The 14,088-nt window shown below is 44.5% G+C and overlaps 1 protein-coding gene across 1 annotated transcript in view; it reads right to left on the reverse strand.

Moving 5' to 3' along the window:
- The window catches only part of LOC122986652 (forkhead box protein O6-like), a 31,323-nt gene extending 17,882 nt beyond the window's left edge, over nt 1–13,441 (reverse strand). Inside the window, exon 1 of the mRNA XM_044357939.1 lies at nt 11,975–13,441. Coding sequence (XP_044213874.1) covers nt 11,975–12,463 — 489 coding nt within the window. The 5' untranslated portion in view covers nt 12,464–13,441. The remainder of the gene's footprint in view (nt 1–11,974) is intronic.
- Nucleotides 13,442–14,088: the final 647 nt, after the last annotated feature.

Below are 14,088 nucleotides of genomic sequence, written 5' to 3' on the forward strand. Positions count from 1 at the left end.
TTGACCACTACTTTGGGTTTATGATCAGCCAATCTAATGACATATCCATAAGCCTCAGCTGTATTTTGTGTCTAAAACTAGTTGTTAACTAAGACATTATACCTGCCAAACATCAGCATTTTAGCATTGTCACTGTGAACATGTTAGCATGCTGACATTAGCGTTTTAGCTCAAAGCACCATTGTGCCTAAGTACAGCCTTATAGAGTTACAAGCATTGCTGTGTGTGTTGTTAAATCAAATTAAGGCAAAAATAAATTCTGATAAAATAACCCATTTAAAAAACACATTGGTATTTGTAAGCTAACAATGGTCATTTGGACATTGAATAGACAAAACAGTTCATTTATAATTGTTATTAAAAAAGATTAATCAAAAATAAAACTAAATCTTAAATGTACTTCCATGAGGGGATTGGGTTATTTTAATGTGATTAACAATATTTATGACCAAACAAAGCTCACAACCATGTAAATCCCTAACACATATCCATTCAACAGTTCCAACTCACATCACTGCCAGGTAATGTCACAATCTCATCCCTCTCTGCCCTCTGTCATTCCTCTCATGCTCACACAAAGATACATTCCTCATGGCAAACATCAACATTTTGCTAAGCATCTCTCTCCCTCTCTCTCTCTCACGCACACACACAAACTCCCTCGCATTAGTACAACCTTTTCCTAATCACTATTCCAGACACACATAGACAGCCCCAGAAATACACAAACACACTCACTTTCTCTCACACACACACACACACAGCCTTGACCCCGGCAGCATCCCTTCGGCTCCTCTCTTGCACCTCCTTGCCACTCATCTGGATCTCTCCCCGGCCAGTCTTTGGGCATGGATCACTTGTAAGGATTTGAGAAAAGACTTCGCTAAGCTGATTGCTAAAGGGGAGGGGGCAAATTACCGTTGCACAACTGCGTAAAAACCTTCTTGGGTCATGATTTGCCTTATGTAATAGATTGTGTGTGTGTGTGTGTGTGTGTGTGTGTGTGTTCCCGAAATACCACTCCCCCCGCAGCCCCTACCCCACACCATTTACCCATTTTGCACTAATTGAGGGATCTTTTTTCGGAAGCTGTTATTGCATGCATTTAATTATTTATTTTGACAGGAAGCAATCTGGTGGCTAGTGAAGAGATCGTGAATGTGTGTGTGTGAGTGAGAAAGTGAGAGGGAGGGAGGGTGGGAGGGAGGGAGAGACGGAGCGAGACTAGGTCAGTGTAGCTTTTTTGGGTAAATGTGTGTGAGGGCAGAGCTACCGAGCTAACTGTACTCTATGTCTGTGGGGCTTTGCATGTATGAACAGTATAAGAAATTGTGTGTGCATGTGTCTATGTGTGTGTGTGTGTGTGTGTGTGTGTGTGTGTTGCATCCCAGAGTGCATGGCTTTCTGAGTGCAATGGGAGTGCACTAATGGACGCACACTTGAGCTGAAGTGTGCAGAGTGTAGCTGAAGTGCAGCCAAGTCTGGCTTCCAGTCCTGCTTGGAAGCCCTATAATCTACTCTCCACTATTCTAGCTCTCTTTCTCTCGCTCTCCATTTTCCTCACTTCCCTCTCCGTGTCTTTCTATCTCTGTCTGTCTATCAATTTAATATTTTCATCCCCTCTTCATTGACTGAGCCAGCCAGCCGGCCAGCCCCCGTCTCCCCATTCTCTACTTATTAAATCTCTTTATCCTGGTTCTGAGAATGAAGACATGCGGATCAGCGTCATTGCTGGCTGGCTGTGGACTTTCCTTTCTTCTTGGTCCCCCTCTCCCTGCTGTGCAGTGGGGAGAATGAATTAAGGGAAGACGACATGCAACCACCAGTAGTCTTGACCTTTATCAAGCTCCAGTGCCTAAGGCGGGGTGAATGAGACATTAAGAAAATGACTGAGAATTATTAACCCCTACTTACTTATACACACACACAGATATTTAACACACAATCTGGTCTGAACAATGGCTCAGATGCCTTTCTCCTTGGACAGCACTTTTCTGACAGTTAAGGATAAGCTGAAACCAAATGATCAAATTGGGAATAACACTTATGCATTCTGTGTCACGTCACTTAAGAAAGAAAAGAATGGGAAGACCGGCCCGGCTTGCCAGCTCAAATTGTTTAACTGTGATTGATCCCTTGTCGAGCTCCAGTTTCCCAGCACTCCTGCGAATGCCAAGTCCTGTTGAGAATTGATGCTTCATTATAAAGCAACCACACAGGTTCTTCAAATGATGCATCAACCTCTTAGAGAAAGCTGGACCTGTGGGCCAGATGTTAACCCTGACGGCCGCAGTCCCAGCCAAGCTGCACTTCTAATGATATATCATTTCCCCGTCTCTCTCTTCTTCTTTCTTTCTCTTTTTTTTGCCCGTGTGCACAACTGGCACATGTGCATGTGTGGCCATCCTTCTACTCCAGTCAATCAATGAGCAGAGACAATTCCCCGAGTGACATTTACGGAGAAGAAAGAGAGCCATTTATCACTTTAGTTTTGGGATAATAAAAGAATGACTGAATGAGCCAGTGTGTGTGTGTGTGTATGTGTGTGAGGGAGAGAGCAGGCGAGAGAGAGAGAGAGAGAGCTAAAGATGAAAAGGGGATTTCAAAAGCACATGAAAGGAGCAGGAGAAATGAGCGAGGGAAGAGGGAAATGAGTGATAAAAAGGCTACTTTGTGGGGAGGACTGAGAGTGTGAAATAGAACAAGTGAGGAGAGAAGAGAAGGCCGTGAGTGACTGACAGTGAAAAAGAGAGCACGAGAAAGAAGGGTAGGAGATGAAAAAAAAGCCTGGGGTACGGAAAGAAAAAAGGCAGAGAGACAGAGGAGAGGGGATAGAAAAAGACTCTCTGCACAGGGAGAAGGAGAAAGAGGGGGAAGAGGCAGAGATGAAAAGAGGGTCTGAGAGAAAGACAGAAAAGGGGAGAGGAAACAGTCGGGGACAGAGCGAGGCAGACGTGCTGGGTTCATTCAGGGCTATGAGCAGAATCGGCGTTCAGACCTCACACGGTCAGCATACTAAATACCGGACCCAGTGTCCTGACCCAGATTCATGCCACTGACATACAAATCCAATTGGGAAGGGAAGAATTATACCCCGCCACCCCCGACCCACTGCCTGACCATACCTCCCCTCAAACCCCCCCACCCCCACCCCCCACCCCCCACCCCAATCCCAGCTGGACTCACAGTCACCTCATAACCCAACAACCTCCCCTAAATCCTGTAACCTCCCCACACACATGTTGGCTCCCACACAGATTGACTCACACATGGGTTGCCTTACAGATATACATGCCCAGACACACCCACACATGTTCAGTGATTTCTTTCCAAGGCAGTTTCCTCTTTTCAGCTCAGGTGAGCCGACATTACAGCTCAGCAGGGTCCAACGCTGGTTCCTCACCAGCCGCTACCCGAGGTGACCTCTGTAGCCACGTCCATCAGCCACAGATGCGTGGTTCAGCCGCAGCATATCCACCAACCATTAGCATAACAAGCATCTTTCTTGAACATAACTCTTGCTACCCCTCCTCTCCGCTGCCCTCCTTTTTCTGCCCACCTGCTCCGATCAGTCAACGTTAACTACATTTCCCTTTGTGAGGCGGCTCCCTCCATCACTCGCCGGGACCGCCAAGCTCAGGTAAACTGATCGACGGCCCTTATACGCTGTCCTTTCCCCTCCCACAATCCTCTAGCTCGTGACAGGGGCTTGATGGACAGGCTGAGAGGTGCAAGAGACCCAGCACGTGGCTGCCAGGAAAAGGTCCGGAGATGGAGCATTGTGAAATAGACCGTTTAGCTCGGCATACATCATCCCTTTCTCAGGGACAGACACGGCAATATGCGTGCACGTAAACACACACATTTACACACATGCACATGCACACGACCATCAATCGCTTGCATACAAGAAGAAATATCCAACGCAGAGAAAAATTGAATTAGGAAATATGGGCACTGTGATTTGTGGGAGAGAGAAATACAGCTTGGAGCACATTTCATCTTATAGCGAGAGCAAAGAGGAAGAAGCATCTGTGTTGTTTATCTAAAGCCCCCATCTAGTTACAATGGCTTGATTTGAAATATTCATATACATGTATGACAAGATCAGGCCCATTATGTTGCTCTCTTGGCGGGGCTTCACTGAATGGACTGAATGGAAACCCATCAGTCAGAGTAAATTATGAAGACACAGATACATTTCATAAGCCTATAGATGGGCATGAAGAGGAGCATTATTGTAGCCTGATATCAGTCATGGCAACACACGTTCTATAGTGTCATCAGTATGATAATATGCTATAGGCTATTTCAAGGATAAACCCGCCATTATAATACTTCACAAAGCATATAACCAAAGAAAAACACATTAGGCTTTGTGTAGTGTGCATCATAAGGCATTATATGACTTGTGTTTGAGATGGATCTGTAAGTAAACAAATGATACTTCAATCATAATGAACCATAAATCATACAGCCTACTAGGGCTGCAACAAATGATTATTTTCTTTATTAGTTAATCTGTCACTTATGTATGATTAATCATTATGTTTTATTTAGTCTATAAAATGTCAGAAAACTTTGAAGGAGCCCAAAATGACATCTTGAAATGGCTTTTGTCTGAACAACAGTCCAAAATGCAAAGATATTCAATTTATAATGATATGAAAACAGAGAAAAGCAGCAAAATTTCATATTGCTGGAAACAGCATATGTTTGGCATTTATCCCTGATACATGACTGAAACGATAAATGATAATCAAAATTGTTGATGATTGATTATCTGCTGTTGATCAACTTATTCTTTCAGCTCTACAACCTACCACAACATCCTGCAGATTGCATCTTTGTTGGCCAACAAAAGGAAACATTCCTTAGCAATGCCCAAACAGTGCACATCTTTAAGTACAAATAAAAATAGCTTGTTCATAGTACATTACGGCTATTAAGGTGTACGCTAATATGGAGTAGGCTAGCCTGAGGCCATCTCTCTGTGATAGGGGGTGAGTACTAGAGACGGAGCAGAACATAGTGGAGTAGAGCAGGCCCTGTAGTGGTAAAGAAAGAGACAGAGAGAGTCGACCCAGCATGACTACCGCCTGCCTGAGTGGAGCAGCCTGCCTGCAATTAAGGTGGAATCAGGGAGAAATCTGCGCTGCCTTGATAATGAGCCTCGTCTGAATTATTAACGAGAGCTGTTCCCTTGGGACCCGGGCTCCCACTGAGCCCATCAACCCCCCCCAACACACCCAAATGCACACACACACACAGATACACACATTCATTCACACAAGGAGAAAGGAGAGAAATACATGCATTACACTAAGAAGCACACACACACGCACACATACATGATGACAATCACACATTATGCACATTGACACAGATGAGCAACAAGCATGCCGCTACACATGGAGACTGAAATTTCCAGCACCACAAGGGCTAACACATATTATTCACACGCTGAAGTGAATATCCAAAGCTATTTGCGACATTTTTAATACAAACAACATTTCTCTGGAACAAAATAACATCAGATTGGAACTGACAGACTTTTCTATGTCTTTGAATAAGCTACTTCATCATGGCATTTGATTGAATATGAAAAATGCCTTTTGATGTGTGAATCCTGTCCATTCAACCTACTCCACTGATCAAGCCTGTGTAATAACAATTGGCATCTTCTTACCCACATTACATTAGGAGACAGCATACTGAGGTATTTCATTTTTGAGATGTGAGCTAGTTATTAGACGATGAGTCATTTATTGCGAATTAGTCATTTTGGAAAGTATTTATGGTCATTAATGAAAAATACTTTATTCTAGGAGTAATACTACTATTGAGACATCTGTGGGTCCTCCCTGTATTCTGGTTCAGCAAACCCTCTAAACTAGCAGAATATAAGCATTTTTTATTAGTCTCACTGCAAGTCACAGGGACAAACTGCATCCTATTTTTACTGGTGTCAATAGTGTTGCTGGAGGGCAACGGAGCAGGAACACAGTGACTTTTATTCCTATTTTATTGAACTGTGGATGTTGTGAGTATATGCCCAGAGTGTGTCCAGCAGCACTAGCATGGCATATAGACCCCGCAACAGAAGAAGACCTCTCTCTGTTCCCTCCCCTCCTCCCCAATTTCATAACCCATTCCCTGGAAATAAAAAGAGATGTGTTCTAATCATCCAGCACTGGTGTAACACTCAAGGCTGCCACCCAACCCCCCCCCCCCCGTCTCCCCAACCTCCTCACATCAAATCTCCATGACATCAAACTTCACACACAGCCTCAGAGAGAAACACACACCACATTCTGTTCCTGCAGCTGTAAACGGTTTTGCCAAAAAATCCGCGGGCGCTTACCAAACAGAGCCACGCCTTCCATATGAGCCAATCGCCGCGAGTCAGACAGGTTTCAAAACAAATCAGACAGCAAAACAGCACCACAGAAAGTCGCTTCCGCTCTCTGTCAGCCCCCTCCTCTCCCAAAAAAAATTGGTTTACCCCACCCAAGAACAGAGTGTTCCTCCATGGGTGGTTTGAAGAGGCACAAGTGTGTTGTGTGTTTCGTGCAAATGTGTGTGCCTGAGCTAGAGGCAATAGTGGAAACCATCACCCTAAATAGTGCAATGGGAAAAGAATGACAATTTCTCTATGCCTCACTATGCTTCTTCAGTTTAGGAGAAAAATGAACTGAGAAGTGTATTTAATATTCTGAGAAATGTCACCAAACTGCTGTAAAAAAAAAAAAAAAAAAAAGAAAGAAAATGCAGAGCCATGGGTAATAGGCTTGGTAAGAAATGCTTCAACAGCTGAAGTTCAGTTCAGCTGAGAAGAACATCCAAATTAGTTCAACCCTGTCGAATTGAGAACTTGACAATCTCATCCCCTTGTATTCTGCTCCAAAAGACCCACTAGCTGAGAGTCGTCGAGCTGGGGAAAATCCAGCATTGTTATCCTATTATCTCTGAGATAATGTGAGATATGAGATTTCCCTTAGATAAGAGGAGGCACGCTGCTTAAGGCAGTATAGATCACTGGCAGGAGACTGCTAAAGCTCAAAATCCTGACGCCATAGCTCCTCCGAGAAATACTCCTTACCTCAATTGGCCCTTGTGACAAAAACCACTAAGACAGAAAGAATGTATAGAATGTCTAATGGATAGATAGATGGAAGGAGAGAAACAGAAAAGCAGAGAGATAAAAGAGATAACATGGCTGTCTGCTAGATGGAGTGATAAGAGAGAGCGAAGTAATATCAAAGGCAAAATTATATTGTTTTTCATATTACTGTCTCCTGATTGCTGTCTCCCATATTTGAATGCGTGCCCATGCTTTGGTAATTTGCATGTACATTAATCATTTTCAGTGAGAAATGAACTGCCACGGCTGCCTGAAGGCTGCAGGGGGAAAAGGCAGTGAGAACGGGCTTCTTGGCATCAGACGCCCGGCTCAACCTGAATATACTGCCTGAACCCAACCTGGCTCCGGCTGCAGGAGCCAAGGGGAGATGTAAGGTGCTCATAATCCTACACCATAAATCTGTCCAGCATGCATCATATGCTCTCATTTTGCGAATGTGTGTGTGTGTGTGTGTGTGTGTGTGTGTGTGTGTGTGTGTGTGTGTGTGTGTGAGTGTGTGTCTGTCTGTCGCACTCTCAAATTACTCTGCTCCCCTGAGCCAAGACGGAGGATAAAATATGAATCAGCTGAAGTCTAGGATAGTTTCCAGTCTCTCCAGACTCCCCGACCATCATCAAAAGGCACAAGCATGCACGTACGCATTCCTGTACCCGCACAGCAGACACATGCACGCAACTCTACACACTCTGAAAGTTTCAAGTCTCTCCACTTCATGCTAAGCTCCTGTCAAACACACTCTCTGCTGCACATTTGACATTCATATCCTTCATATTTGCCAAGTGTCTCTCTGCTGCAGCTGCCTGTGCATAGTGACAGGATTACGAGAGTCTGTCTATCTCTTTACCTATAAATCAATTAGATAAAGCGATATGATCCAGCCCTGTTATAAATACTACTGCCTGTGGAGACAGGGGTTATGTGCCTTTACAGAAGATAAGACTACACAGTCTTTCTCTTCATCTTTTCACATACAGGTGGTCTTTCCTTTTCACCGCCCTCCAGTAACTGTCAAAATCTTGTCACATTTCTCTCTCTTTTTTTGAGCTTCTCATTTGTCTGATTTCTGCCACTAAAGGAAACCCCATGACCCCTTAACCTGCTAGCCTCTGCACAGACCACCACCTAAAGACACTTTAAAAACAGTCTAGTCGTTCTGGATTAAAGTGTCTGGGTGACTGCCTGGCACCCTTACCGACCTGCTGTGCAATCCCCTGGCATCTCACTAGAAAAACCCCTGCGCTGCAAACACAGACAGGGGGGAAACTACATGTAGGCAGGCTGAAACATACACAATATGGATGCACTGTAGCAGCAATTGCATGTACCCAAAATATAACGTGAGGGTATCTTAGATGCATTCATTACACACTATTTATTTACATGATTAAATATTTTTTGCATCCAGGCTGACATAAACACTAAAGCAACCCCCTCCCCCAAAGCATAACAATGGCATTATCTTCTGACACCCTTGAAGTTAATGAACTTCTGGGCGCCTACAGGGCAATCCCCATACCGAGTTCCCTGTAAACCCCACCATTAGAGGCATTAGGAAGTCAGGAGCTAGACTATGCACCATTCTCCGCAGTGACACGCTGTCAGACCAATCAGCGGCCCCAAACACACACGCCTATAGAAGTAGACAGCCCCTCCCCCTGTTCTTGCCCCCACAAAGACACACATACACACACACAACACTACCAACCCTGACGCTTTGTTGCAATTGACATGTGCTTCTCCCATGCACAAATGCAGTATGCATCCACATGCGCCTGTGGATGCTCGCACTCAGATATAATCAGCCATAAAGACATAAAACATAACCATGCACACAGGGCTTCAGAATCAGTCTCTAACTTCAGTTTAGAATCCTGCAAATTTCTGGGTCGGAAAATAAAGGCCAATGAAGTTACAGCTAATCTATGCTGCGGTAGTGACTTGCACCCCGGTGGAAAGTGTAAGAGGGTTCACAAGTGCACAATTCTCCGTAACCTCCCTCCAGTAAGGAGATGATTAGGAAGCCATGACCTCAGAATACTGCAGCCTTCCTAGAAGTCAGAAGCCATTAGGTATTTATAGGAGCTTAATGGTACTGTCTAGGTGTACTGGCTGTCTAGTACTCATGATCGAGCCAGCTTCACATCCTTTCCCATACGAGTCATGGCAGCATGACTTACAACACACAATCTCTGTTTGAAGATTATTTTCCTAGAGCCGCTACATATTGTCCAGGTTTGATAAACTGTCTAAAGAGGTTCCTTTTCTTTTAGTTGGTCATCCCCCGCCCACCACCACCACCACCACCAAGCCCCCCCCCAACCCCCCCTAGCCTGCCTGCCTCCTACGCAGACAGCCAACCTATAGCACTTAATTTCATTTCGTTTCATCAGCAGCTTACCAACAATTCTTTTATATATTTTTTATTTCCCTTCCACAACAGAAAAAAACAGGCTGCTTTGCATCAAATGCTTTGCTCGCAGATGATATTGTTGATTGAGTTGAAAATGTAGAGGATGATACGAGTAGTGTTTTCCAACTCACAAATGCTGCTGTCAAATATAATTGCCTGATATGATTGTAAAATTACATGGATGGAAGTGCACCTGTTTTGTGTGCTTGTGAGGGGAGGGAGGTGGGGTAGGATGATTTCAGGACCTGGGTTGGTGGACTGAATCTGAACATGTGACTTTATGCTAACCTTGTCAAACTTGCTCTTAGAAGCTGAGTTTACACATGCAATTCTATCATTAATCTCTTGTCAAACAGATGTTTTCATGTGTCCACACCCTCTTTATTCCATGACAATCTTAATGAAATAATATGCATGTAAATGTCTTGTCATGCACTGAAAAAAATGGCTTGCCACAGTATGCAAAAATTAAGATTTAATGATCACACTCCTAATAAAAAAAAATTCTATAGGGCTTCATTATGTATTCAAAATCCTGCTAATTCAAATGGGATTCTTATTTAATGACCCAAGTTTACTAAAAAAGTTGAAAACAGTTATTGCAAGGGCCAAGCTAGGCAGTTGCATCATGCATTAAAGCTCTACTGTAAATACATGTATGCTGTTGAGGAGTGATTTTTCCATTTGCTGTTTGTTTGATTCCTGTATATAAGCTACACATGTGTCCCAAGTGTGTTTACATTACCACATTGTCTCAGCCGAAACCAGGTCAGCCCTGTTACTGACATTATGGCTGCCTGCTTTAAACGACTTACCTAATCCCCCGTCATTACCTGGAATGGGCCCCATGTCTCGCCTGTGGCCTGAAATAGCCCAGGACCTCAGACTGCCACTGTCAAACCCCCTAATTTGCAGTTTCATAAATAGCAGACTGAGACTTGGGCGCTCAAGATAAAGTGGCCCTGTGGTTTAAGAAGTTACCTCTTGTTGCGAGTGCAGGGCCTAATGGAACTAAGTCTACCTGGAGACACACCTTAGCACAGTTCACTTTAATGGGACAGGCTTAAGGTGTCAGTCAGGTGCTTGTGATTAAGCCTGAGGCCAACAGAGGAGACGTAAGTCTAAGTGGTGACAGAGTTTATGTTATGCAACAGCAACACAACAAGTTTTGACAACAGACTGAGTCCTCAGAAAGACTCAAATATGAATGCAAGTTGTTGGACACATGCCATTACTTAGGTCTTTGATTGTAATTGATGATGCGAATGACACACCCAGATAGTTCTGGAAGAGTAGGAATTATGTGACAATGCCAACTCCGTATTTCTTCCTATAAGTATTTAATGGGATGAATTTAGCAGTAAATAAATGTTCAATAATGAGCTTATACGGGGAAAGAGATATGGCTAGCCAATGTGAAGTCATCTCTAAATCCTGTTCAGTAACAGTAGTAGTAAAAACATATCGTACAAACCCAGATATCATGTCATTCACAGGAACCTTAAGAGTCTAGGGCAAGATTCTGAAGACTGGTATGGCACCCACAAAGAACTATTATACTGTACAGCCTCTACCTTCTCACACATGGCCGGGGAAATGGTAGTCTATATTCAGATGCAAAACTTAACATCTAGTCTCAAGGTCTGAGCTCGGAAAGGTGAACAACCAGGACAAGCACTGCTGCCCTGCTGATCTCCCTGCCCCTTCTCCCTGTCCTCAGATGGCCATAATGAATAGCAACAAGATGAGGCTGGGACCAGAGGCTGATAACATGGGCAGATGTCCAGGAGGTTACTCTAGGCTCTCAGCCAGACAGGCAGTGGTTGGTGGACTGTGGTCAGTTGTGAGCAACCTTCTGAATATTTACATTGTGGACAGCTGATCTGTGATCTCCTACAAATGTGTCTGTGTTGATTCTTGGATTAAAAAAAAAAAGATAAGTGGAGGGCAATGTGTAGTGCATACTTTCATAGAAATACATGGAACACTTTCTTCTATTTATCTGCCACATTTATTCGCAGCAGATATGGACATAAATCATTAACCACTGTGTTTCTGCTCCTGGTGAAGGGATTTCATGCACTACTACGGACGCTGTTGCCCATCATGAGCTACTCTCTGCAGATGGGATGAGCAGAGCCTTGTTACACACACAGCGAGTGACTCCACTCCAGTCTATTATATTCTGCCATCAATGATCTATTAGAATGACTGACGGCAGTAATGAACTAAGACAAGATAACGCATGGCACCATTCATGCGTAACCGACACGGAATCCCAGGGTGACATGTGTATGGCACGAGGGGTGAAAGAATCATAATGGCTTAGTGAATAGGAATAATACTCAATATTATCACCAGACACTCTGTGATTAACACGTCAAACCCCATCACGCTGGCATGTATATTTTATTCCTTACCTTCCAGCCAGCTGAGCTATTACTGTCGCCCTTATCCTTGAAATAGGGCACATAACGGACCATCCAGTCGTATATCTGTGACAGCGTGAGTCTCTTTTCTGGGCTGCTCTCAATGGCGCGGGTAATGAGATCCGCGTAGGACTGGTTACCCCACGCGTTCCGCCGCGAGGATTTGGCTTTGCGCAGCGGTCCGGTCACATCGAGCGCCGCGCCAGCCAGGCATGGGTGCGTCGCGCCTGTGGGTGCCGGGGCGCCGGCTGGATGCTTCAGCTCTCCCGGCGTTCCGCCTACGAGCCCCGCTCTGCAAGCCGGGACGTCCTCCGGTTCCACCTTGATGTTGGCCAGTGGAAGACCCCCGCTGACCTCGTGTCCACCGGGGAAATCCTCCGGGCAAGGTAGCGGCCAGGTGCATGAGCGAGGCCGGCTTTGCGGCTCGAAATCCGAATCAACCTGATGAGCGTCTAATTCGTCGTCCTCCATCATCAACATTTACCCTTCAGTTGAAACGGAATAAATCAAATGAAGAGCAAGGGAGGGAAATACCTCCACGATTCCCGTATCCCACTGTCTTCAATATCACTTCACGTTGAAATCGCCTTGTAACACGGCTATTAAGCTTACAGTCTAAATCAATAAGAGGGAATTCAGCGGAGTAGAAGGATCATGATGAACACAAGCAAAAATCACAGCATCGCGTGTAAAGATAAGAGAAGTAATAAAAGTAATAGTAATTTTTCGTCCATTTTACCTGGAGTAAAATATCAAATGGTGATTAAAATGCTTCTCATTTAACAGTCCACATCACCCCAAGACAGTCAATCTCAAACGCGTGTCAGAGCCAGTCATAGGGCGCTTTTCAATCCAGTTGCAGCAACAGATGATATTTCAGATAAGGAGCATATTTGCAAGGCATCGTCGATAAATCCTCCAGAAGACAACGGGAAGAATGGGAAAAGAGAGGGAAAATCACCAGGGCGATAATGCGTGATTACCGTGAATTATTAAATCTTCCAGTCTGCACGGATTAAGCTGGCAGCGCCACATTCAAGTCCATTCAGCCTGAACAGCACAAAACTGTCTGCAATTATAATGAAGAGGCGTGCGCATGTGACGAATCGATAAATTCCCAGTCTGAGAAAAAAAATATAAAGGAAAAAATAGTCCAGCAATCAAATCTCGTATCCACTTGTCAGGATGATAAAATTGGCTTTTATCACACCTCCTCTTGCTCCCCTCTACCCCCCCTTGCCTTTTCTCACTCTCAGATCCCACACATGTTCGCATTTGCTTACAACTCGTTCCGTCGATGTGAACCGAGGATGACGCGCCGGCGCTGTAGTGGAGATGCTGCCAATTGGAGTGCGCTCACGAAATCAATACTCTCCGAACATGATTACAGCGAAATCCCGAACTCTCTCTCTCTCTCTCCCTCTCTCTCTCTCTCTCTCTCCTCTCTTTCCCTCTCTCTCTTTCTCTCCACCATCTCTGTTATGAACGGAGGGAGCAAAAGCCAAATTCTTAATCAAAACTCTGCATAATGATATTTCTGGCGGAACGTCAGAAGGCGCTTTGTGTGCCAGTTTCCGCGTCCAGCCGTGATAAAACAAGACAATGTGAAAACTACACAAGGGAGGATTTCGACAAGAGTTTTTTCTTAAAAAAATAAATAAATAAATAGAATAGAGTGACTGATAATTGCCTTTGTGCGTAACAGATTGTCCGAGGCACTGTGTGCAGTCCAAATGCCCTCCAGGGGAACTCACGGTGCGCAGGAGGTTTCACCTCTACTGATTATTTGCAGCTATACTCTAGTGAGTGTAATTTTCTATGCCGATTAGACAGATTTAGTTCAGATTAAGAGAGATTGGGTAACCCTAGATTTTAATCTGGGAGGAGCGAGGTGAAATGGGGCTTTTCGGAGGCCAGAATATAAAAAAAATCATCTCTATTCCTCACTCCAACTAATGTGAGGAAAAATAAAACACTTGCACATCCTCTCGAATTGCATTGGCAAAGCCTCAACGCCAAAAGACCAGAGATGCTGCTCTGGTAGACACAGCCCTCAGACCCCTGTGCGTAATTCTGATACACTGACCGAGGGGGATTCCTCCCCT

This window comes from Thunnus albacares, chromosome 8 (genome assembly GCF_914725855.1).
Source record: "Thunnus albacares chromosome 8, fThuAlb1.1, whole genome shotgun sequence".
NCBI classification, from domain to species: Eukaryota; Metazoa; Chordata; class Actinopteri; order Scombriformes; family Scombridae; genus Thunnus; species Thunnus albacares.